Below are 27,547 nucleotides of genomic sequence, written 5' to 3'. Positions count from 1 at the left end.
CAAGTGAGGAATGTGCTTCTGAGTTCAATCGAATATATGAGACCAAGAGCAAAGAAGAAAAGGCAGGAAGGGTCGGAAAACTGAACACGGGGAACCCAGGGTGTAAAGGGAAAGGAGGAGAGTGCAAACACAGTGCGAGGACTACAATCAATGTCACAAAACAATTTGTGTATAAATTTTTGAATGAGAAACTGATTTGTGCTGTAAACTTTCACCTAAAGCACAATAAAAATTTTTTTTTAATTATTATGTGTTAAATACCCACCTGTAACTAAGTGCATCCCATTTTTAGTGTGTGAATAATACTGTTTATTAGCTGTTGCTGAGGGTTAATAGTATCTTTCATGAAGCTTATCACAGAGACTCAGAGAGTGTGATTTCACGTTGTTTCAAAATTCCCTCTCTATTGTGTGTATCTTCTGTCATTTTAAACTTGTGCTGTAAATTTTGAATTTTAACCCCAAATCCATTTTTCCCTTTTAAAATATAAATTTTAAGTTTGCATTATATTCATTATGGTATATTGATTGAAACTAATAGAAATCAACCTATACTAGCTTAACCAAAAAGATCTGAGGTGTTGGGGCGGGGGTAGAGGGATATATTATGAGAATGTACAGGGAGCTCACAGAGTCCAAGGATAAAAATACAACCGATCTCCTAGAAAGGGCTGGTACTTGGAACTAGAAAATTCTCAAGCATATGCCTGTCTGTTTCTCATTTTGCCTCTTTCTGTACTACTTTTCCTTTTTTTCAGGGAAAACTAGCCAGACTAACAGATTGCCACTGAATCACATATTCCCAAAGGAAAGAACCTAATTAATCCATCTTGGCTCAAGTATCTACCCATAATCCAGTGGATCTGTTACGGACTGGGGGTGGAGAGAGATGACCTCTCTCAAAGAAGGAGTGATACTGTTAGCTGAATTGACACCATCCAGTAAACTTGTCAGTAAATGAATAATCCAATCACAGTAATCTAGTATTTTAAAATGTATTTTTAAAAATATATTTTTGCAAGGGAGTGAATTGATTTGGGGGCTAGTGGTATTTTTGTGTAACAAAAAGTAAAAGAAAAAATTGTATTTCAAAAACCAACTATAGATGCAGCAAAAGCATTACTGAGGGAGATGTATAGCTATACACATTTTAAAAGAAAAAAGATCTTAAAATCAATAACCTAACTTTACACTCTGAGGAACTGGAAAAAAGAGAGCAAACTAAACCCAGAGCTAGCAGAAAGAAGAAAATAAAGATTAGAGTGGAAATAAAGGAAGTAGAAAATAGAAAAACTTTGGAAAGAATCAACAAAACAAATGCAGAAAAAGCACTTGACAAAGTTTGTTCTTTGAAAAGATCAACAAAATTAAGAAACCTTTAGCTAGGTGCACAAATTCCTAGAAACACACTATCTTAGGTTCCTAGGGCGACTGTAACAAAAATACCACAAATGGGTAGCTTTAAAGAATAGAAGTTTACCTTCTGACAGTTCAGGAGGCTGGAAGTCTGAACTCAGCATCAGCTCTAGAGGAAGGTCCTCCTTTGCCTGTTTCAGATTCTGATTGCTGCCAACAGTCCTTGGTGGTACTGGGCTTCTAAGACACTGCTTAGAAAGATTAGGTTTGAGACCCGCTGTACTCCAGGATGACCTCTTAACAAAAGTAAAACCTTATTTTTACAAAATCACGTTCACAGGTACAAGGGTTAGGACTTCCCAACATATCTTTTTATAGGACACAATTCAAACCTTAACACACACAAACTACCAAAACTGTCTCAAGAAGAAAGAGAAATTTTAAAGAGACAAGTAAATCTAAATAGAGAAGAGATTGAATCAGTAGTCAAAACTCTCCCAAAAAAGAAAAGCCCAAGGCTAGATGGCTCCTTCTAAACAAAAAGAATTAACAGTAGTCCTTCTCTAACTCTTCCAAAAAATAGAAGTGAAGAGAATACTTTGTAATTCATTCCATGAGGCCAGCATTACCTTGATACCAGAGCTAAACAAAGACATCACAGGAAAAAACTGTGTACCAATATCCATTATGATTATAGATACGAAAGTCCTCAACAAAGTACTAGCAAACCAAATCAAGCAGCGTATTAAAGGGATTAGACACCATGACCAAGTGGGACTTATCCCAGGAATGTCAGGGTGGTTCAGCATGAAAAGCAGTCAGTGTAATACACAACATTAATAGAATGAAGGGGAAAGAAATCACAGGGTCATTTCAATTGATGCAGGAAAAGCATTGACAAGATCCAATGCCGTGGCGTGATAAAAACACTCAACAAACTAGAAATAGACAGGAACTTCCCCAGTGTGGTAAAGGGTGTTTTTTAAAAACTCACAGCTAACATCGTAATGATAAAAGACCAGAAACTTTCCCCCTGGATGTGTGCTTTTGCCACTTTGATTCAGCATTGTACTAGAAGTTCTAGCAGAGCAGTTAGTCAAGAAAAAACAATAAAATGGTGTCCAAATTGGAAAGGAAGAAGGAAAACTATTCACAGGCAAGAGAAAATCCTAAAGAATCCACACACACAAAAATTGAGTAAAGTTGCAGAATATAAGATCAACACAGAAATCAGTGGTATTTTTTATACCAATAAGCAATCCAAAAAAGGATTTTTTAAAAAAATTCCATCTACTATAGCGTTTAAAAGAATACTTAGGAATAAACTTAGCCAAGGAGGTATAAGACTTTTACACTGAAAATTACAAAACATTGCTGAAAGAAAGAAGATCTAAATAAATGGAAAGACTTTCTGCATTGGAAGACAATATTATTAAGATGCCAGTACCCCCCAAACTGATCTACAGATTCAGCGTAATCCCTATCAAAATCACAGTGGCTTTTTTTTTTTTTTTTTTTTTTGCAAAAATGGACAAATTTATATGGAAAATAAAATATGGGAAAAATACAAGGGACCAGAATAGCCAAAACAATCTTGGCGAAGAACAGAGTTGGAGGACTCACACATCCGGATTTCAAAACGTCCTACAAAGCTGTGGTAATCAAGATTGTAGTATTGGCATAATGATAGACATATAAATCAACAGAATAGAATTGAGAATCCAGAAATAAACTCGTGTCTCTATGATGAATTGATTTTCAGCAAGCACGCCAAGACCGTTTAAAGTAGAAAGAATAGTCTCTTCAACAAATGGTGCTTGGACGACTGGCTCTCCGCATGTAAACAGGAATGAAGTTGGACCCCTTCCTTGTATCATATATAAGAACTAATTCAAAATGGATCAGTGACCTAAGTGTAAGAGCTAAAACTATAAAACTCTTTGAAGGAAGCATATATAAATTTTCATGACCTTAGACTTGGCAGTGGTTTCTCCAACAGATAAATTGGACTTCAACAAAATGTAAAATGTTTGCGTGTCAAAAGACACCAAGAAAGTGAAGAGACAGTCTACAGAATGGAAGAAAATATTTACGGATCATATCTGATAAAGGTTTAATATGCAGATTATAAAAAGAACTCCTGTAATTGAACAACAAAAAGACAGACTACCCAAATAAAAAAAGGGCAAAGAACTGGAATGGACCTTTCCTCAAAGAAGGTATACAAATGGCCAAAGAGCACATTAAAAGGTTTTTAATGCCGTTAGTCACTAACCAGTTGCTGCCAAGTCAGCTCCAGCTGCACAACCCCACGTGTGTCAGGGTAGAACTGTGTAGAGTTTTCAGTGGCTGATTTTTCAGAAGTTGATTGCCAGGCCTTTCTTCCAAGGAGCCTCTGGGTGGACTCAAACTTCAACCTTTTGGTTAGTGGCCCAGTGTGTTAACTGTGTACACCCCCCAGGGACTCGCATTAATCATTAGAGAAATGCAAATCAGAATCACAATGAGATATCACCTTACACTCCCTGGGATGACTATAATTAAAAACAAAACAAAACAGAAATGCAACAGAACAACAGAAGATAACAGGTGTTGGGAAGGACGTGGAGAATTTGGAGCCCTCATGGTGCAGTAGTTAAGAGCTCAGCTGCTAACCAAAAGGTTGGCAGTTCAAATCTACAAGCTCTTCTTTGGAAACCCTATGAGGCAGTTCTACCCTGTTGTGTAGGCTCACTATGAGTCAGAATTGACTTGATGGCATTAGCTTTGTTTTTTGTGTTTTTTTTTTTTTTTTTTTTGGTCAATTGCTGGTGGAAACGTATAGTGGTGCAGCCATTATGGAACACCATTTGGTAGTTCCTCAGAAAGTTAAACATAGCATTACCATATGCTTCAACAATTCCACTCCTAGGCATATACTCAGAAAAACTGAAAACAGGTGTTCTAACAAAAACCTGTACAGGAATGTTCATAGCAGCAGTATTCTCAACAGCCAAAAGATGAAAACGGCATGAATGTCCATCAACTGATGAATAGTTAAACAAAATTTGATACAGCTATACAGTGAAATATTATTCAGCTGTGAAAAGGAATGTAGTACTGCCACCGGCTACAATGTGGATGAACCTTGAAAACAGTGTGCTAGGTGGAAGAAGCCAGACTCCAAAGGCCACGTGTTGTATGATTCCAGTTACGTGAAACAACGGGAATAGGCAGATCTGTAGACACAGAAGACAGATTAACGGTTGCCAGAGGGTGGGGTTGGGGAGAGAGAGTGACTGCTTAACGGGCACAGGGTTTCTGCCCTGGAGTGATGCAGGCGTTCTCAGTAGTGGCGAAGTTTGTACAACATTGTCAATGTACTAAATAATGGTGTACATTTTAAAATGGTAAATATATGTGTTTTATCCCAATTTTAAAAACAACAGCTGTCTGTATAACAAGAAGTAATCTCTTTGGCTGACTAGAACTGGATCCAGTGACCAATGACATTAGCATAATACGTGAAAATTCTCTTGGGAGGTTTGAAAAAATAAATGCAGTGGTTGCCCTCCTCCTCTCTTCTGATTGATTAGGTCTGAGTTTTGGTGTAGGGATCGCTATATAGGGAAACACCATAGGTGACTGTGGTACAGGTGGCCCCCAACATCTTACACCTATTCTTGTAAAATGCAGTTAAGACCACCCTGTTTGGCATACTCTAGGGTGTCAAATATGTTAGTTCTTATACATAAAATGTTTTTACCCTCTGGGCTTTTTTATGAAGAAAAACAGACGTGAGATTGGCCACATCCATAAGTTAGATTTTGCTCGTGTGTGCATGTACAAACAATGGGTCCAAAAATTCAGAAGTACTCAGTATTCCCAAATCATAGACTTGACCCTTGATAGATGTGACTATCATGTGACTTTGAGTCTTACTGACATACCAAATGTGCCCACCACACAATCCAACTCTTCTGCTATGTAAATTAAGAAAGCAGAGGTTACTTGATGTAGTTCTGCTTTATTTATATGTGATAAGGTTCTAGGATTTAACATTTATGGTTTCAACAGTGCCTGAGCTGTTTCTGAAGATCCATGACATGTGGGGATCGTGGTTTACTCGAGGACTTTGAATGCTGTGCTTTAAAGCTTGATAGTGTACAGAGGACAAGCCATTTAGCTAGAGAACGAGCCCAGCTGCAATTTGGCGACTCAGCACAGCTTTTCTAAAGTTCTGTTTTAATAAGATCAAATCTCCAGATAATAATATTGTATGCTGCATAGCAGGGTGGCAGTCTGCTTACCAACTCCAAACGCTAATGGACTTGATTTCAGAACTCCAGTCTTTGAGGAGGATTTTGAAGTTTGATAGAATTTTTTTTTTCTTAACCATCTTTAGGTCAGCCAAGCCTTCGAGAAGCTATTTCTGTGTCCTGTATAACCAATGGCAGTGGTGGAAACAGAAAACCAAGTCACACCAGCTCTGTCTCAATTGCAAGAAAAGAAACTTTTTCATCTGCTGCTAAAAGGTACCTATGTGCAAGGGGTAGAAAAAGCTAACAGTGCAAAATTCTATGAGTTGATAAGGCAGCCTGCTTTTGAAAAGAGTATGAAATAGAGCTGTATGGAAACTGAGTGAGTCTGTCCTTTGAATTTTTTAACTCTAAATGTAGAGATATCCAACCTATACTCTTTCAATTTGTGCTCATCGTACTCTTACCAGACGGTGTGAGGAAGCTTGTGTTTCTGACTAAAAGAAGGAAAGTGATTTCCTTTCTTGGTTTTGTTTTGCTTTCTTTTTAACAAGCATTAATTGATGAGATACGCCTCCTTACATTTAGTGAAATTATATAAATGAATTTTCCATTCCAAGTGATATATTTGATGTAGCATTTTACAAAGGAAAATAGAATCATCCATATGTATCTACATTAGTGAGAGGCTAAATGTTATTATACGTTTTTTATTCTTTGGCCATGACTTATAAAATCAAAGCTAAACTCAAAATATTATAGTACTGTGTTATGTGTGTGTTTGTCTTTGGAGATGGTGGGCAGGGAGGCAGTGGAAATACTGAGATATAAACGTTTCAGTAGATTACAGATTTGGATTCCATATGTTCTTTTCATGAACTAATTAATTTGGTCTGTTGTTCCATTAAAATTGTTCATAGGATTTTCCCCTTTTGTGTAATTCCTAGCAGATTATTCCACATAGAGTTTGGAGAGGCTGTAGGAAATCAACTATATAATCTTAAAATTGTTTTCTTCAAAGAGTGAGGAAAAACCTTAAGAATAATATTTAACAAAGTACAGATGGAAAATGGTTTCCTCTGTAAACTAGTGCCAGTGACTATGGATTGAAATGTTTAACAAAACAGTTGGCTACAGAAACGGTGAAGAAACAATAAGGTCTTTAGGTATTTTAAAAATCCTTTCCAGAATTCAGTCTTTGAAGTCATTGTCATGAGTTTTTTTTAAATAAACTTTCATGTTCTGCCCATTAATGGTTCAGATTCAGCCCGTTTTCTTACATAGCTAGAGTTGGGTATAGTGATCAGTATTATGCGCAACCTAAAACTAGCAAAAATCCAAGTTTGTTACCTTATGATGCAGGAGTTCTGTTTTCTGCTTTTAAATAATCCAAGAGGAAAATCTCTTTAGGTTGTACTGGGCCCATGTAAAACTAGTGGCCTATGCATTCAGGATAGTTGGAACACCAACAAGAAAAAAGTAACTTCTAAGTTTCTTTTATTTCAAGGTTAATCTGATATTTTGAAGTTAGAATTGTATTTCTTAGCATGTGCTTTTAATAAAATTGAACATGAAATAATCAAGGGCCAGTCTGAAGTCAGAAGGTGTCAGTACCAAATCAAATGAAGAAATGTCACAGTCAAAATTGTATTAAAACATTTTTAACCTTTACAATGAAATAGGTAAATAGTATACACCGTGTATATTTGTTAAAAATGTTCTTGAACATACTTCCTCATAGATTATGCATTTCATAGTCAAATTGTAAAATGGTCTCTGAATTAAGACGTATAAACAATTGATACTTTTCTACCTTTCCAACATTGGAATTCAAGTCTTGATTCCATCTGCATTGTAATATTGTCAAGAGTGTGCAGGGGAAGCACTCTTATCCAGTATGATTGGGAATGGCAGTTAGTTTATCAGGTGTCAAAGTACGGGATCATAAACATTGATACATAAATATCTTAATTTTTTTAATTTGAAATATATTCATTTGTCTTTTTTTTTTTTAAATGAAAGGCCAAGCTTCCCACCCCGTTTTTTCTAGAATTGAGTCTCTGATCAGATTCCTTCTTGAATACCTTATATCAAATACACCTACAAATCATTTAAAAATAACTTTTAGTTTCATTTTTTAAAGCAGATTAAGAAATTTAAAACTTGCAAAAAATATGCATTAGGATTCTTTTTGTATGGTATTTTCTCTCAACTTTTTGTAATTGTCTCACTTAACCCAAATTTGACAGCAGTTTTTTTAGCAACTCATTTTTATGGAGTCTTTCCAGAACGTTCAACTTAGTTTTCATAGCAATTACAGTTCTCTTTTTTATATATATTTTGTCCATTTCCTTTTTACTTAAGTAACTTACATAATTAAAATAAGTACAACTGGCATAAACAGCAAAGACAGCTGACTCTTGGTAACTTTAAAAGCCAACTTGCGGAAACAGAAGTATACAGGGGAAATAGGAGATTTAGTTAGAGAATAACCCACTAAACATGAGCATGTAGTGGGCCTTGGGTGTTAGTCAGTATGCTTTACAGAGGACATGGAAGCTGCCTTCTGGTTTGGGTAAGTTGAGGTCAGTAAAGAACGCTCTTGTTCCCCAAAATCTGCTAAGATGGCAAAATTCATTACAGGCCATTTCAGTCTAAAGGGGTAGTCTTCATAAGCTGTATTGCTTAAGAATTCTTATAACTTCTTCATGGAAGATTTTAACAGCTTCCAGAATTTTCAAAGAAATTTATTTTCGTTATTGAACGAAAGCAGCGTGAATTGTTTTAGCTATATGACTTAGAGCTTTGAATTATATAATTTTTCCATCATTTGATTTCTGTTTTTTACTTGTTTAAATATGTGTTGTTCCATGTTATACTTTATTTTACAGCGGTACAGAAAAAAAGAAAGAAAAACCACAAGGACAGAGAGAAAAAAAAGAGGAATCTCATTCTAATGATCAAAGTCCACAAATTCGAGCATCACCTTCTCCCCAGCCCTCTTCACAGCCTCTCCAAATACACAGACAAACTCAAGAAAGCAAGAATTCTACTCCCACCAAAAGGTTTTAACTGTTCCTGAGTTCAGAGCTAGAGAATGTTGTAATGATACCTAAATTCTGTGACGTGGGAAAAAGTTAACTATCCATGAATTCTGAGAGAAAAGCCTGGTGGCTTTTTTTTTCCCCCTTCATCTTTGTTGCTATAATCTGTATTTTAGCACATTTGGAAGTGAAGATCATATTCAAAATTTCTCAGTTATGACCTTAAAAAATAAACTAAGTTATAAACTTAATCTGATGAAAGACAGGCAAAAATAACTTCCGCTAAAACCACAACAGAACATTTTCATAATAAAATTATAGAATACTTTTTAAATTTTTTTATAACCATGACTAAATTTATAGCCATGGATACAAAACTGCCGTATGTAATTATCCTCACCATGTTTTGGCATCATTACAACCTTCGACTCGCAAGGGCTCTTCTCAACAGATGGCTCTTCATTGTGGCTGCATCTCAATTTCAATTTTGGGTTTTGGGAGAATAAGTTCTTGCTTGAGTAGAGAAATGAATCTATTTCATCTGATCTTTTCTATGCTAAAGGCTTGCTTGAGGGCTTCTCTCTGTGTCTGTAATAATTAATATTTTCAAGTTACGAGAAGGGGAGAAGGGAGAAACATTCTATGTGTGTGGTCCTAAATTGGGCATCTGAACCTGCATGCTGGGAGTTCAGTGCTCTCTTAGTTGGGTTCTCTAGAGGAGCAAAACCAGTGAGACATGAGAGAGAGATAGATTTACTTTCAGGAAACGGGGGGCTGGCAAATCCCAAATCCGTAGGTCAGGCAGCAGGCTGGAGACCTCTGCTGGCTCACGGGATTTCTGGGGCTGGCAGATCCAAAATCTGCAGGTTAGGCAACAAGCTGGAGACTTCTGCAGGCTTATGTCCCAAAATCTGGAGGTCAGGAGACAGGAAAAGTGCAAGGTTGAGAGAGTGAGCTCTGCCAGAATATCCATTTATATCCTGGAGGCAGACCATGGCCATAGGAAGCGCCTCTTTCAGCAGATTGGTTGATCACATCAGTTCACATCATGGACAGTGATTACACTGCATTACATTACATTATGGAAGGGCAGCCAGCCCACTATCTGGCCAAATCACTAAGTGTCGTAGCCTAGCTAAGTTAACTGTCAGAAATGCTGACAGCTGCCTTGTGATCAAATATTTACACCAATTTTACGAAATTGGACTGTTTTGGAAATACTGATTAAAGCTTTATGATCAGATATAAATATATTTTATCATCATACTTTGGAAATCTTAGGAAAATATTAAACCATTCCAGAACTGGTTAGGATTTTAGTAAAATAAATGACAATCATTCCTAAAAGATTTATAAAACATTTTTATTTGGTCAGTTTAATATTTTGCCCCTTCTCTAACGGAGATTTGGAAAACAAAACACCCTTCACTTGATTGATGCATGTTTAACATTTACAAAATGCTTCTTTGTCTGTGTGTCTAACACAGATTCTTACACTATCTAAATGGTTTGTAATTCTTCTGCCTGGTCTCGTGGAGTTTTTCGTGAATATAGCTTATTAACGTTATGCGGCTTTGCATTTTGTGCAGATAAAAATGGCTTTTTATAACTGCCTCTTCAAGGCTCTGATTTGACTTGATATCTTCTTAGTTCCAGAATCTTTTTTTTTTTTAAGCTTCTAAGGGCTCCTGGAAATGTGCTTGCCATTCTAAATTGCTCACTGAATTTACTGTTGCATGAAGTATTAAAGAGTGGATGAGTTATAGGGTAGTTAGCAATGCAGCCAAAAAATCATTTATTAATTTAAAATTTTCAGTTATAAATGTAAGGAATCAGTTTTGATATCACAGTCTTGTATTAGATCTTGTTTACTTCTAAACTAAAAAAAAAAAAAAAAACCAAACCCTCTACCATTGAGTCGATTCCAACTCATGGGAACCCTATAGGGCAGAGTAGAACTACCCCCATAGAGTTTCTAAGGAGTGCCTGGCAGATTCAAACTGCTGACCTTTTGGTTAGCAGCCGTAGCACTTAACCACTGTGCTGCCAGGGTTTCCTGTTTACTTCTAATCATGGGTAAAATTGTATCTAATGATACAGATAAAAGTTTTACTTTTAATCTCACAATTTGTTTAGAAATTGTCATTCATACCGTACATAGTTTGATTATATGAGTACATAAAAAATAAAAGTGGAGGCCTAATAATTCAGTGACTATGAAAAAGGTGCAGGTTTTTTGTAACTGCACATTATGAGAAATATTAATACCCAGAGATTACACCATACACCAGAGATTAAGCAATGAGAGATTTTTCTTTAACAACAATAGAAAGTATAGATATTATATCAAGTAATATTTGCCCTAGTGAATTTTTTTTTTAATAGTAGTGAAAATTATAAAACAGCTTGGTAATTGCCTTGTTAAATGCCTTTGCTCATCCAGGCAGAACCTCTCAACTAATTTTTTCTTCTCTTTTATAAATTAGCTTTAAGGAAATGTTAAGTGCTGCTTTCGTGTTATATTTATACTGTCAATTACATGTCATTGTTATTCTCTTAAGAAATTAGTGTTTCTTCTAGCATAAAACAAAGCCACCAGCTAAAAAGTCCTGTAATTCATGGGACAATTCAGATGATAGTCATAATAAATTATTGAGGGCAGCTTCAACATCAAAATGAATATCTGAACACAAAAATCAGTTGTTTCTATATATCAGCGAAGAACAGTAAGAATAGGAAATTAAGAAAACAATTCTATTTATAGCATATAAAAATTAAAATACCTAAAATAAATTTAATCAAGGAGGTGAAAAATGTGTACACTGAAAACTACAAAACATTGCTGCAAGAAATTAAAGAAGATCTAAATTAATGGAAAGACATCTGTGTTCATGATTTGGAAAATTTAGTATGTCAAGATGACTTCAGATGTCAGTACTACCCAAAATGATACACAGATGCAGCGCAGCCCCTATCAAAATTCTAACAGCTTTTTGTGCAGAAACGGAAAAGCTAGTTCTCAGTATCCTCAATCCTCAATAGCCAGACCCAGATTAGCAAAAGCAGTCTTAAAAAAGAACAAAGTTGGACAATTCATACTTCCTGATTCAAAACTTACTACAAAGCTACAGTAATCAAAGCAGTGTGGTACTGGCATAAAGGATAGACAGATAGACTAATGGAATAGAATTGAGGGTCCAGAAATAAACCCATACATCTGTGGCCAGTTGATTTTTCTACAAGGGTGTCAAGACCACTGAATGGAGAAACAATAGTGTCTTTAATAAATGGTGGTGGGATAACTGAATTTCCACATGTAAAAGAATGAAGTTTGACGCCTACCTCACACCATATGCAAAAATTAGCTCAAAATGGACCAAGGACCAAAAGAGCTAAAACTCCTAGAAGAAAACAGGAGTAAATCTTAATGACTTTGAATTTGGCAGTGGGTTCTTGGATATGACACCAAAAGCACAAACAACAAAAGAAAAAATAGATAAATTGGACTTCATCAATATTAAAACTTTTGTGGATCAAAGGACATTATCAAGAAAGTGAAAAGACAATCCACAGAATGAGAGAAAGTATTTGCAAATCATATACCTAATAAGGATTTAATATCCAGAATACGTAAAGAACTCCTACAGCTCAACAACAAAAAAGAAAAATAACCCAATTAAAAAATGGGCAAAGGACTTAAATAAGCATTTCTCCAAAGAAAATGTATAAATGGCCAATAAACACATGCTAAGATGCTCAACATCAGTAGTAACTAGGGAAAGGCAAATCAAAACCACAGTGATATGCCACTTCACACCCACTAGGATGACTCTTACCAAAAAACAAAACAAAGCAGAAAATGACAGTATACTGTCGTGCATTACTGGTGGCAGTATAAAATGGGACAGCCACTGTGGAAAACAGTTTGTTGGTTTCTCAAGAACTTAAACCTGGAATTTCCATATGACCCAGCAATTCCTCTGCTAGTTATATACTCAAAGAATTGAAAACAGAGACTGAAACAAATACTTGTAGACCAGTGTTCTACATGATTATTGACAATAAGCAAAAAGTGGAAACAACCTAAGTGTCCATCAGCAGATGAGTAGATAAACCAAATATGTTATATACACATAAATGGAATATTTTTAAGTCATAAAAAGTAATGAAGTTCTAGTATGTGCTACAGCATGGATCAGTCTTGAAAACATTATGCTAACTAAGCCATTCACAAAAGCACAAATGTTGTGATTTCACTTCTATGAGATATCTAAAATAGGCAAATTCGTAGAGACATAGTAGTTTGGAAGTTACCAGGGGTTAGGGTAAAACGAAATGAAGACTTATTACTTAATATTAGGGTATGGAGTTTCTATTGGGGTGATGAAAAAGTTTTAGAAATAGTATAGATGATTACACAACAAAGTGAATGTAATTAATACCACTAAAGTATACATTTAAAAATGGTTAAAATAGCTAATTTTATGTTATATATATTCTACCACAGTAATTTTTTAAAATATCAAAGTTACAAAAATGCAGACAAGTAAGTATTATACTTCCTCAAAATTAATAATTCTGTGACTATTTTTGCATGTACAATTGTATGCCTGGTTTGGATCTCTTTAAAAAAAAATCTGTATTATAATTTGTATCTTTTTTCTATCTATTTTTTTCTTCTAAGTCTTCTAAGAAAAGCTGTATCTTCCTATTAATGCTCTCTTACTCAAATAGTAAATCTCAGTAATCCCATGAGACTTGAGCGCTATTCATAATTTTTTTCTATACTTTCACTACTTAGGTGATCTTGTGGAATCTTCAGTATTGTTTAATACAGTATATTAGTAGTTGAGACCAATGAGAGACTTTAAAAAGTACTGATGCCTTGATTTTACTTTTAGAGATTGTCTGGGGTTAGGTAGCTTATGCACTGAAGCTTTTATAATTTCTTCAGATGATTTTAATGGTCAGCCAAATAAAATTATAAAATAAATGTGTTCTTTGAATTCCTTTTTTAGGCATAAAGATGTCATCATCAACCAAGGTAAATTACAAATCCTTTTAAAAAAATACTTATCTTGCTTTTCTACATCAGTTTAATTCTTACTGGTAATTGATAAGAATGTTGACTTATTTTAATTGAGTGTACTTTATTAGCTCATAGTAATCAAGGAGATATGTGTTACTATAGTTACTTAAGAAAATGCCCAGTTTTTATTGTAAGATATGTCATTTTTGTCTCAACCAGCAAAAATGTCAACCCGCGAAAAAAACAGCCAAGGTAAGAATAAGCTACGCAGTTGGTTGCCTTCTAAGTTAATTTCTTCCTGGATCTCTTATTTGGCTTTTCATTATTTATACTACCTGACTTCCCTCTTAATAAAAGGAAATGACCTGGTAATTTGAACTAATGAATTTGACTACCTTAAAAAGTAATCTATTTTATTACTGTAAAATCTGAAGATTCAAGGTGAATAGTAGAAATAAATACACCATTACAAAGAGGTATAGAATACTAAAGGGATTTTTCCCCTTTAAAAAAAAAAAAAAGTTTTACTTAGAAAAGCCATTTAAAAGATTGATAAATTTTAACTCAATTTCCTGTCTTGCCAACTTCATTGCAAATAATCACTCATTTCTTGAAGCTAGGACTGAAAATATATTGAGTCTAGCAAATCATTTCCTCTTAAATTTTCCTTTTATATTAATGGTAATTTCTGGCTACTTGCTGTTGTTGGCTTGTTCTGACCAAAAACAGAGAGCAGACTTTTTATAAATGTGTATTTAATTACAAAGTAGGTAAGTTTTATATATCAGTTTTACATTCTCCTTAGATTGCCTGCAAATTTAATTTGAAGCATGCTAGTCTAATTTTTTTTTTTTTTTTTTAGTCTAAATGAAAGCATGTTTTTTCTGTGCATGCTTTTTGCTGCTCATTTCTATGTATGATGGTTATCTTTATTTTCTGGCTTTTATATTACCCACTTACGATGTGGTTAAAATATTTATTAGAGACTTAATCTGAATTTCTGTGGATTTTGACTTTGGTTCTAATAAGAAAAGAACTGTTTATTTGTATACCCTCTCCTCAGTTATCAATGTGGTTAGGTTCCAAAGACAGGGTTGTTTGTGAAATCGTTCTTATGTGAAAATGGTGGATGACTACATCATTGCATAACTGCCAAATGTCATCATTACATGACTGCCAAACCACTGAGAATCATGGCCCATAACTTCAACCACCAAAGCTAGTGGTACTCTTGCCCCACCTTGCCATTCATTACTGCCAGATGTACATCATTAATGTGCAAAATAGTCAAATAGTAGATTTTTCACTGTTGTCATAAATACAGAATGTTGGATAACAAGACAGTTGATAAATGAGGAGAAGATGTAATCTTCTTTGAGCTTTTCTTACATAGAAATTCTAAATAATAAATTGAATTTTACTAGAATTCTTTAGTTGGGCCTTGCCTTCTCCCTCCTTTATATGTAATAAGTATAGATAAGTAATGGTTGAGGCAGTTTAAGGAAGGAACGAAATTTTATTCACTAGGATAATTCTCATTTGCATTATGTATCAAAACTTTTTTTTTTTTTTAATAGAGGCATTGATGTATAGTGAAAAGAGCAATGAGTGAGGAATCACTGTGTTCAGTATTTGGTCCTGGCGAAGTAACAGTATCTCTGAGTGGTTTTCTAATCTGAGAATAAAAACTAGAAAGCTGACTTAACATAGCTGCTGAAGGATGAACTAGTATATATGAAAAAACCTTAAAAATAGAAAACACTAACTATAAAAAGACATTATTATTAGATATTTTTCTAAAGAGCCCAAATATTTATAAAGTCCTCATAGAGTGAATAAAAAAGGGCTGTCTGCCTCTTTCCTATTGTAGTAATTTCTTTAAAAGGAAAAAGGTATTTAGGATTGGTATATAAAAGCAGCTGGTGTTGGTGACACAGTTTTCAAAGCCATTCAGGTAAAGAAGTAGGAAAGTGTGTTTAAAAGGAGGAGAATTGCTACTGAAGCATCACTAAAAGGTTTTTGGCCAGTGTCTGGGAAGAAAGGTGGAATGGAAAGCTGAAAAGGATATAGAAAAATAAGTTAAATTCTATTACAAGAATTTTAACTCGAAGAGATTATCTCAGATGTTGAAATTTGATAACAGGTAACGTTGCTTGGATTAAGCCTTAGTTGTGCGATCTGAGTCTACTGCTTTGCCTCTTCAAGCAGCTATATCCTCTCTGAAGAATAGGCTTTAATCATAGAGCATTTTTGCAAAGGAGACCTCTTGTGCTTCAGTCTTTTCTGTAGTTCTGACCTAATTGAGATTGTGGCAAGGCCTGTAGGAAGAAGTGGATGGATTCTAGGTGATTTAGGAGATAGAATCTGGACTTGGTTGGTTAGATGTTGTTGGATGTAAACAAAAGAATCTAGGATGACGGGCTTGAGCAATTAGGTAAGTGGCATCTACTGAAATAGAGAACTTTTGAGGAGGAGTAGGTGTGTGGAAAAGAATAGGGATTTGTTTTTTGGGGCAGGTCACACCTGTGTTTTCTGTAGAATTGCGTAGCAGGCAAATCGTATAGATGTGTAAACTCATGGCGTAGCAGGCAAATTATATAGATGTGTAAACTCATGGATTTTGGTGTTCAGAGATTGGTTCCATGATTTGCTTAGCTGTGTGACCTTGAGCAGGTTTCTTCACCTCCCTAAGTGTTTGCTTTCTTATTTATAATTGGCGCAATAATAAACCAAAAAAACCAAACCCAGTGCTGTCAAGTCGATTCCGACTCATAGCGACCCTGTAGGACAGAGTAGAACTGTCCCCATAGAGTTTCCAAGGAGCGCCTGGTGGATTTGAACTGCCGACCCTTGGGTTAGCAGCTGTAGCACTTAACCACTATGCCACCAGGGTTTCCAAGACAATAATAAAACGCTTAAACTTAGTATCTGGCATGTAGTACCAAATAGATTTTTGTTATTAATGTATATGGGGCTGGCAGTAAAACCCTGCAATCAGATGTGTTTAGTGAGATGAAAAGAGGGCCGTTATAGAGATGATACTCATTTTAGATATATTTTAACACTTTGGTATTCATTTTGCATAGCATATTTCAGGTATTCTTTTATTTTAGGTATTAATCCCAAATATCTGTCATGTTGGAAACCTTTTTAAAAATATGATTAATTTCTTTAGCCCTCTTTTGACAATGCCAACTTTGAATTGTACCAAGGCATCTGCTTTGACTTGGGAAGAAGGCTGTTAACATTTGGTACATTTAGGTGAGTGGTAGCAGAAAAAACGTTACTTAAGAGGCCTGTGTCATTAAGGCAGAGCAGAGCAGGAGAAGAGCTATGAGACTGCATTTTCTGCTCATCACTTAGGCAGAGGAGGAAAATGTGGTTAAAAGCAACAGGAAGCGGAATGGGCTGTACGCAGGGCGATCTCTGAGGCGAAGCTGGGAGAAGGAGGACGTGTTATATCACTTGAAAGGCTCTTTCTCACTCCGATCTTTGTCTAACCCAAATCCCTGAAGCCTAAACCTTTTTTCATTCCTCTTCTCCCTAATTCTGCTGAGTTTTGTTCCCGTAAGGGCAGAGCTAGAGTCCTAGCACATCAAGTTAACATTTGAATGTGTTTTCCTGTAGGAGTGTTTATTGTTAGATGCAGCAGTTGGTCTTAGTGCAGTATTCTCCATCTGGGGGCTATTGATGTTTTTGAGCTAACTTGGGGGGCGGATATAAGCATGTTTTATAAAATTAGAGAAAATAGGTAACAGTCTGACAAATTTTGTAATAAATAAAATCAGTACAGCCTATAAGCCCATCCATATAATAGTTATCTAGTGTATTGCATTTTTAACATAAGGGGAAGAATGTCATGCATCCCCATTATTTCTAGAGCTCAGCCTAAACGTCCTCAAATTATGGCACGTTACTGTTGTTTTTCAGGCTTGAATAATCTTAAATCATGTTTCTCTCGTAGCAGACTTACTGTTTAGAATTAGAATTAGCACGTCACCACTTGTCTCGTCTTGCTGAGAACCTGAATGACTCAGATCCCTATGGGAGGAAAATCTGCTTAATTGAGGAAAAGCAAACTCATCAGTCACCAAATCACACTCTTACTTCCTCCTGTAGTGCTGCCTCGCTGCTCTAATCTTGGATCCATTCTTGCTTAACTACCAAATCCGTGCAGTGATATCTTAACTGTATAGGTGTATTAAGATGTTATTGTACTATGTTAGGAAATTGAGAAGTAATTGACTACTTCTTACTAGCTGCCTAACTACCTTTCTGACCCAAAAAAAAAAAAAAAATTGAGATGAAAAATACTTTAAAAGCCATTTTGAAATATATACTGCTTAAAATCTCTCAGTACTGTAGCCAAACAGTCCAAGTAATATTAAAACAAATAATACAAACTCATTTATAAAATTAGGGAAAGAAAAAGAATCTTGTCATTCTAACAGCTGTTACAGTTCTGATTTGTTTCTTTACTGTCCTTTATCAGATAAAAAAAAATTTTTTTTCTATCAGATGCACACTGTAAACATTCATTCATTTAACATGTATTTATTGAGTATGTACTTTATCACCCCTACCCTTAATACAACAGGTAAATTAAAGGATGTCTGAGCTGTGTGGAACTTATATTCTAATCTGGAAGGAACAGATAATAAGTACTTAATATGTCAGAAAGTGATATATATTGCAAAAAAAAAAAAAGTGAAGTAGAGAATTGCTGTTTTATACAGGGTGGTAAGGGAGGACATTTCTGATATGGTGACATTGAGTCACCTGAAGGAAGTGAGTGAAATATATGGACATGTGGGAAAGAACTTTATGAACAGTGGGGACTACAAAAGCTCTGAGGTAGGAGCTTGCTAGCTGTGGTAAGAACAGTAAGGTGTGCATACGATTTTGTATTTGTTGGCCATTACATTGATAAAATGTAGATTTATCCTAAGCCACTGAAGCTGCCTTAGGCAGCTCACTTGGAAAAGGGAAGCAAGGTGGTACAGACATGGAACCTAGAGGTGAGAGGACCTGTATCACAGAAGGTAAAAGAGTAAAGAATCACTTTGTACAATGGCTAAAATTATGAACGTGCATTGGGGAGGAACAAAATTCCATTTACCAAAGGAAATTAGTAAAAAAGAAAAGAAACATTGTTCTTCTGAAAATAAATTTTCCCTGGAGGCCCTGAGACCTTGGGCCTCAGTTTCCTCACATATGATTAGGTTTAGATTAGACATCTCTAGGGTTTCTTCAATAACTTTGTGAAAGCTTTTTCATGTGGCAAATAGAAAGTGGAGGACAGGCCTCTCACTCCACCCCCATACCATGCTAACTGGCTTGTAAACTACCCTTTAAAGAAAGAACGTGAATGCAAATGCTCCTGTTCAGGGCCTGGCAGGGGCAGATTAACCAGTAAGCAAGGTACTCCCAGGCTGAATTGTGTTTACTTATTAATCTGTAGTGAACAGTTTCACACGGGTTGTATACTACAGATTAGTGAGTAAGCACAAGTAAGCCCATGCATACTTTGCTTATTGGGTAATCCGTCCCGGCCTGGGGTGTTCTCTGAGTTGTTGGCACCAGGCACATCCTGGCCTAAAACCTGACCAGTCTGGGTGTAAACTGAACGTTGTATCTGAAAGAACAGCTAAAATTTGCCTGTAAAACATACAGAGTGAGTGTTGTGTCCTCTGAGAAGGTGTGCAGTTGAAACAACCAAAAAAACCTTAATTGAACTACAGTTAGGATTCTTTCCTTGTTACTTAGAGGGTATCAGAACCTTTACAATTCCAGAATTTAGGGAGAAAGGCGCCAGCTTTAAGTCTGTTTTAGTGTGGATAAACAGGAAGGGTAGGAAGCCAAATGCTGTATTTCCAAAGGATGCTTACAATTTAGTTCTAAAATGTAGTAGGTACTGGCCCGTTTTAAATGCGCTATATAACCATTCCCTGGGTCGCTATATTTTACAAGGAGACTCTCCTCTCCTCCCACCCCCACCCCCAAAAAGGGGAGCTTTCCTTTGTTAGAGATTTAAAAAACAAAACAAAACAAAACCCTGTGAAGCAAAGATCTGATTTCTTAATGTTGTGGTTGGTGATAGCCATCTTCTAGATTAAAAATATATTTAAAGGCTGTTCAGTTTTTATTAAATATAACCCACCTTCTAAGAATATGTGTTCTTGGCATCCTCCTTCCTCATTTTCACCTGAGAAAAAAGCACCGACTGCCTCTTCTGGACCTTTCATAAGAGAAAGTCTTACTAGTCTCATGCGTATTTATTATATTGTGCTTTAAGACTTTTCACCCATACTGTATCTTCACAATAGGCATAGATTATAAAATCTAAACCAGAAAATGCCACTAACCAGAAAATTTCCATTCTTCAAGCAAGCCAGTTAACTGAGATATTGTAGTTAGAAATAGAGTTATATTACAATGTATTATAGTTAGAAATTCAGAAATGACGATTAGACTTCATATTGTCTTGCTAACTCTGTTGAGTATTGTATTCTTGAAGCACTTTGAAAAGAATTCTGAAACTTGTGATTTTGCTTAGCTGGAAAGAGGCATGATTTTTGATCAGTGACGTATGCCAAGATTGAAGGGAAGAGGCATGATAAATCACCAGCCGCATCCCTGAACTATATTCAGAATTAGTTAGAAGGAACGGTTTTACTAAAAATGTTTCATTGGTTGTTATGTGCGGTCAAGTTGATCCCGACTCCTAACGACCCTGTGTTGACAGAGTAGGACTGCCCCATAGGGTTTCCCAGGCTGTAGTTCTTTAGTCTTCATGGTAGGAGATCTTTAGGTCTTTTCTCCCGCTGAGTGGCTGGTGGGTTCCAACCGCTAACCTTTTGTGCCACCAGCGTTCCTTATTGTATTGATTATGTCTCTTAAATAATGTGTTTGACACTTTTTATTTAAAGATCATGAAATATTTCTTTCCAAAAATGAATGCAATAGTATAGTAAGTACCTCTACAGACAACGGAGATTTATCAGAGTCTTCACATTTTGCTTTATTCGACTTAGATTTTTTTTTAAAGAATTAAAACATTAAAGTTGAAGCCTCTCCTTAATTTATATAATCAGAATTTCATACACTGGTTTTTATTGTTCCCCCCCCAGGGTCTCCTGACTCTCTTTCTAATATAATCAATTGAGAAAGCACAGCTAGGGAGATACAGATACCAAGTTTCTTTTTTGACTGTCTTATTTTTTTAAATGACTCATTCTAAGATAATATACTCAGATAAAATGAAGAACTTCAGTTCATTTATTTAGGGTTAAAATATTTTTTCCTGAGGATGTAAGTGAGTGATTTGAAGGAGCTTTTAAAATTCAGCCATGACTTTGCCTAGTTCAGAGAGGTTTTCAGCAATATAGCAAGTCTTTTAGAAGTTTTATATATCTGATGATGTTAGAAATAGACTTCTTTTCCATCTTTTCCCAAAGAAATCTCTTTTCAGGCAGTAAAAATAATCTAAAATGTTTGCTTAAGCAGACTCCCGTATCTGCATATTTTCAAGTTGTTTTATGGGGATCCCAATTGTAAACAAAACAGCAAAGAAAACCTGATTAATTAGTATAAGAGTTGATTAGCATGTGCCCAGAGCTTGGTTCTATCTCTGTTGTAAGCCTCTTCCAGGGCTGGATTTAAGTCTTTTATGCCTTCATTGTGTGCCCTCACTCCCGCTGTGCTAATTAAGTAGTCAACAAAATTCACAGCCAATAGAACTCTGACTGTAGAGTAAATAAAAGTAGAGTAACCTTTTTTAGTAGTAAGTCAAGTATTTCCGACCTAATTTCTTGTCCTAGCGGGTAAAATCAACTGTGTAATACTTGGCAAGCACCATAACTAGGAATTTTTTTAATCTGTGAAATGGGGTAAGATTATATCCTTCTAAATTTCCTTTTAGGTTTTGACTTGGGAATCTACATTTTATCATCTGTTTTTACAGCTAGACCATTGAAAGTGGGTGAAATTTAGACTTTATGGATAGTACCAATCAAGTCTTACTTTCAAAGTCAAATACCCTTCCAAATTACGTTGTTTAAGTAGGTTTTTAAAATCTTGGGCTGTTAACTACGAAATAACTGGAACTTAAATCTTTTTTTTTTTTTTTGAAAAAGATATTTTTAAGAAGATACTTTATCCAATTTAAAATGGCCCTTGTCACTTTCTACTGTAAAATCGCAGTCAGTATTCCTAGCATCTTCATAATCTTTCTGTTCTTTAGCACTGTCGTTTTGGGGAACAGAACTGGTAGGATCAGAGAAAAAAGGTTCAATCTAAGTGAAGACTCTAATTTTTTATTTGTTTACAAGAATTTGGATACCATCACACACCGCCATAATTTAATATATTAAAATTCAATTTTTATATTTAAAATACTGTAAAATACAAATAATAATGGCTTTCTAAAGTGTAAATTTTGGGGATAAAGATGCTTTAAACTGTGAGCATTCTAGAAGTTTAAAAGGTGTTCTACAAACAGTACTCATTATACAGGTAATTATAAGCATAGTCCAAACTCCTTAAGCTCTGCTGATACCATGGAAAGGCAATTTTTCTTTAAAAATCTCTAATTCCAGAAATAGAGCAAGCTGCGAAAAAGGCAGAAACCACTAGAAGAACCGACCTCGGAGCAGAGTATGCCTAGTACGATCTTCCTTCTCCACTCAGCCGGAATTTTTCGTTTTACTTTGTCACCAGTCTGTGAAAGATTAATAAATTTTGTTAAACGCCTTTTAAATATATATATATATAACTTTAATAGCCAGTTGTGTACACATCAGTATGAATCCATTTAACAGTATTGCTTTTCTCCAAGCACTTGAGATAGCTGTCCCTAAAGGGCAGGAGTTTTGTTAGGGAATATGGAGATCATTTCACAGTTTGGAGCACTCTGGAGCATAGGACAGCCTAGGCGAGATGCTAAAGTAGAAGGGTTAGCAAAACCTGAGGAGACTGGATGGGAAGTGCTAGGAGGTGGGAGGAGGACACAGAGAGGAAAGTGCAATGTCAGGTATTTCACAATCTTGCCTGGCATTCACTCTTCCCAAAGATAGGAGAGAGGAAATATTTTATTCCTCTTCTATTATACTCTCTTTTTTTCCTATTGTTACGATCCAGAACTCAAGCTAGTACTTTTTGGATTATAAGTAAGTTACCTTGTCAGACAATGGGTCTTCTGTGGACTAGCCTGAGGATCTCTCTACTGTTATCTGAACAGTACCATCCAACAGAAGTATAATGCATAACACATGTAATTTAAAATTTTCTAGTTACCACATTTTAAAAAGTGAAAGGATCCAGGTGAGGTTAAGTTTAATAATAAAATTAATATATGTGAAATGTATCAGCATGCAATCAATATAAAAAAAATCAATGAGCTATTTTACATTCTTTTTCCTACTAAGTCTTTGAATTCCTCTGTGTATTTTTTGCTTATTGCACATCTCAGTTTGGACTAGCCACATTCGAAGTGTCCAGTAACCAGTGGGTATCATTTTGGATAGTGCAGGCCAAGAACATGGTTTTAGAATGAAAATGGTTCCCAGATTCTAAATAACATGCAGAATTTTGGAACATAGTTTTAAAACCTGATTTAACCTCTCTGAGCCTTGGTTTCCCCTCCTGAAAAGTAGGGGGTTGGACTAGCTGAGCTTTTAAGTCTCACGGTAGCTCCAATGTTATAAGAGTCTAGAAGGATGAATTAAAGGTTTTTACGATATTTTTATCAACAGTGTCCTACAGGATTTCTTCATTTGTAATTAAACTACTCTATCACTGATCATATTCAAGTAAGAATATGTATTTTGTTTGCACATAAGCTAGTAGAACTGGTTCAAGTCAAGGCCTGTCTGTATCGCAAAGCTTGTGTTCTCCCCACTACACTGTAGAGGTTCCCTCTTAGTCCCAGGGATTGCTGACAGGGCCCAGGTAGGAGGCAAAATGTTGAGGCTAATTACATTTCCATAAGCAGGAGCTTCATTATTGAATACTGAGAGCTCTAATATTGTGTTTAGCAACTGTCATGAGATGGGTAATTTAATAATTTCTTGATTTCCTTGCTTTTTCTGCTTTGATCAGTCCCATGGCCCATCTCTCTCTCCTGGACTTTGTGGTACTTTTGAGTGAGGGCAGCTGGAAAGTAGCAGTGTGGTAAGACAAACAGATCGACAAGTCCTTTCACTGTAAGTAAGATCAAGAAACCTGGGAGCCTCAAGAAAAAGTCCGTAGTGAGAATGTGATTCTACAGTGATTGGGGGGAAATAGGCTCTTCTTCATCTGTGTATTTTACCTAACCCCCAAGGTAAAAGCTGTCTTCTTAAATGGATAGATTGCATACTGGTGGTCACTATGCAAAGAAGTGTATATTTGGTCCACCAGTGTTTTCCTGTTTATGGTAAAGGAGTAAACACTTAAAAGTTGGGAGATTTTGCAATAAATTATAGATTTCTTATTTCTTTTGAAAAGTGAGAAGATTTAGCAACACTGGGCCCACATCCTTCATGGGGCGGTCGAGCTGCTGTCTCCCTGATGTAGCATAGGCCAGTGCCTCCCTTCCCCAATCCACCTGTAGTCTCCTGCTTGTCTTATTTGCATTTCCTGTCTGGCCCTGTGGGCATTTAAATTTGTGGACCCTGTTGTAAAACACAATTACAAAACTGTAATTTATCTGCCTACACCTGCTGTTCTGTAGATGATCGTTTTAAAGCTTGTGAAGAGATATTACATTGTATTAAGTCATGTATTACAAGCAGGTCCACTGCCCTGGTGACGCAGTGGTTAAGAGTTTGGCTGCTAACCAAAAGGTTGGCAGTTCGAAGCCACCAGCAGCTCCTTGGAAACCAAATGGGGCAATTCTACGCTGTCCTATAGGATCACTGTGAGTCAGAATCTACTCGATGGCAGTGGGTTAGGCAGTGTTTAGAATCATCACAACTCCTCAAAAGGACAGGAGTAAGTATTTGTTGAGGACTTCATATTGAGCTTTACAGTGTGATGTCTTATTTAATCAATCATCATCCAGGGCAGTAAGTAGTAGTATCATTTTATGTAGTAGGGAAAGTGAGGCCAAAGTCACACAGATAGCAAGGGGTGAAACTGTGATTCAAACCAAGTCAGTTTTTTTCCAAAGCTCCTGTTCTTTCCACTATAATGCATAGCCTCCAAGTCCCAGGAGTTGTCCACAGCACCTAGATTACGTATTTGGCCTTCAGCGTATACACCGCCAGTTTATAGCGAGAGAAGACATTTTCATCCTAACATGCGTTATTGTTTTTATATCATATTTGAGAAGTTGACAAGCAAAACTCCCTTTGCTTTTCCACTTAGTTGCTTGTGTTGCTTGACAATTGATAAAGTAATCAATGTAATATTCAGAGCTGTTCTGTTTAGCAAAGGAGAGCATGTTTTTTCTTTGATTTTTGTCTTCTAAACCTTTTCCTTTTGCTGGACATCCAACCCCTTCTAAATGGCAATAGAAGCATTTACTCAAGAATTTATAATCTTTAAAAAGGTACTAGCAGGAAAATTATGTGATAACAAATGGATACCTGTAAGAGGGCAAGTGATAAAAAAGGACAAGGACATAGAGATAGGGAGTTATCGTGGAAGCGGGATGGCTGCAGCTGGTAATCATTTAGTTATTATCAAAGACCTATTATGCTGAAAGTCATCAGGAAGCAGAGCCTACTCTCAGATCAGGAGTAATAAGGACGTACGTCATGTGATGGTAACACCATAGTGTGGGAGGTCTCTGCCTGCTCTCAGATCAAACCGTGAGGCCGAGTGCACTGTGAGTAATAATAACAAAAATAACTTGAACTTCTCACCCGTAACAAGCACAATTAACCTGACTCTGAAGAAGTACTTGAAGACTCTCAGCAAGTGATCTACCCTTATCTTTCCTTCCTGTTCCATGGTTTGCATTATATAAACTATTCAATAGTTATGTCCTCTCCTGAGGTAGCTGGGGTCCTTATTCGGTGTCATAGGGCCGTATTGCGGCCTCTGGCTAACCGTGCAGTAACCACAGTTTCAGTTGGGGTCTGATGCTATTTTCATAGCATACCAGACAAGTTGGCAAGCCCTGGGCATTTTCTGTGCTTTTGTGGTCAGTTCCTGTCTTTCTCCTTTGTGTGTAGGTTCCGTTTGGAACCATTTCACAGTCACTATCAGCATTAATGAAGCCTGTCAGTATGTAGGTTAGTGAAGTGCTAGGGGACAGTGAGAAGGTTTTTAAAAATTGCAAGGCATGAGAAGCAACCCTGTCTGTCTAGGTAAGTGAAGCGCAGTTTCCTTCCGTAAAAGATGTGCAAGAAATATTGGTTTGATTCTAGACTTGTTTTTTTGAACCTTTTCTGTTTTGGACTGGTACAGATCTTAGAAACAACTGTTGGTTTGTATAAATAAAAGATGTTTTAGAACCTACGTTACTAATTAGAAAACTGTATCCTAGCAGTGTCTTGAAAATGTTAGTATAATGTAATTGGATTTAATCGTTTAGACCCAAGGCTGATTGTTTGTTTGCACACTTGTGAAGTAAGGGAAGTTGGCCCTCTCTACCTCCCAGCTCTGCTCACGTGCTGCCTAGCAGAGCTCCTGGTCCCTCTGTTGCCTTCCTCTTCCTAACTGTGAAGGTGTTTTACCCTCTTCTGTGGTATATTCTTAGGTTATATCTTTTACATGTCATTGCACTTCAGCGTGTTAGTCAGCTGGTGTGTTGGACATAGTTGTTGTCTTCCCAGACAATCTTTCTTCTTTTCAACTGCCTGAAAATTACTTTCTTTTGCGTTTTATACTTCAGCCTTCCTTGCTGCCTTGTAGAGGAGTACCAGCTTACACCAATTAAATTATATTTAAGTATGAAAATAGTTACTTAAGAAAATGACCAGCGATTTATTTTCTTACAATGTTTCGGACTAGGTTTTCATAGTATACTTTGTTTTTTACATGCTATAATAATACATGACAAAAACAATTACGTGTACTGGGGAGAAAACCGGAGTAGCTTTTTGTGTCCTGTTTTTATTATGCCATATTAACGAACCACTTTTCTATGGTTATTCAGAAAGTACGTGTGACTAAATTTTTGTCTTCTGTTTCAACAGAAGGAGAGTATATTAAAATGTTTATGCGAGGACGGCCAATCACAATGTTCATTCCTTCTGATGTTGACAATTACGATGACATCAGAACAGAACAGCCTCCTGAGAAACTCAAACTGGAGTGGGTGTATCCTTTTCTACCATGACAGAAAAGTTGTTTGCTTTGTCTCTAGTTCAAGAAAAATTAGCTTACCTCACCTCTATGAAGAGTTTCTTTTATTAACGTTTGTGGTATAAACATAACAGAACCACATTATAGAGAATTGCAAAAATAAAGAGGAGTTGTCCTCGCTAATCCCTTCTCATATACATTCACTGTTAGCAGTTTAAAGCCATCAAAAGTAGTATCTTTGGGTGGGACAAAAAGTATTCCATGAGCACCACAGGAGGAGCTTGGTGTGCTAGGAACGGCATTAGGATGGAACTAGGAGACCAGCGTTGGAGTCTTGGCTCTGCCACTTATCCGCTATGGAGCTTGCTTTCTTCATTTATTAAAAAAAAAAAACTGTTGTAAGAATTAATATAACTGTTTTGTAAACTCTGAAATAATGTGAATCATTAAGAGCTCAAATTAACAAGGCTGATTCTAATCCCAGAATTTACTCCTCCTCAGCCAGACTTTTTTTTTTTCTTAATGACTTAAAAAGACTCCTAATTTCACTTAAAAATTCTCACTTCTCTCATAACCTCTAAGGAACTCTTGATGAAGCAGAAGGGAGCTGCTGGTTTGAACCGTGCCATCTGCCTCTACCTTTCCGTA

General features: G+C 36.2%; 1 protein-coding gene across 3 annotated transcripts in view; it reads left to right on the top strand.

Annotated features, from left to right (window-relative positions):
- The window catches only part of EML4 (EMAP like 4), a 201,343-nt gene that overhangs the window by 115,791 nt on the left and 58,005 nt on the right, over positions 1 to 27,547 (top strand). For 2 of the 3 annotated variants that reach the window (XM_049870524.1, XM_049870525.1), the window contains exons 3-7: positions 5,740 to 5,869; positions 8,485 to 8,658; positions 13,656 to 13,681; positions 13,886 to 13,918; positions 26,791 to 26,914. In XM_049870524.1, the coding sequence (XP_049726481.1) occupies positions 5,740 to 5,869; positions 8,485 to 8,658; positions 13,656 to 13,681; positions 13,886 to 13,918; positions 26,791 to 26,914 (487 nt within the window). The remainder of the gene's footprint in view (positions 1 to 5,739; positions 5,870 to 8,484; positions 8,659 to 13,655; positions 13,682 to 13,885; positions 13,919 to 26,790; positions 26,915 to 27,547) is intronic. The other variant, XM_049870526.1, reaches the window with a different exon arrangement.

This window comes from Elephas maximus, chromosome 26 (assembly GCF_024166365.1).
Source record: "Elephas maximus indicus isolate mEleMax1 chromosome 26, mEleMax1 primary haplotype, whole genome shotgun sequence".
Classification (NCBI taxonomy): Eukaryota; Metazoa; Chordata; class Mammalia; order Proboscidea; family Elephantidae; genus Elephas; species Elephas maximus.
Note: the sequence above shows the minus strand (reverse complement) of the source record. Positions and strands in the feature narration are given on the sequence as shown.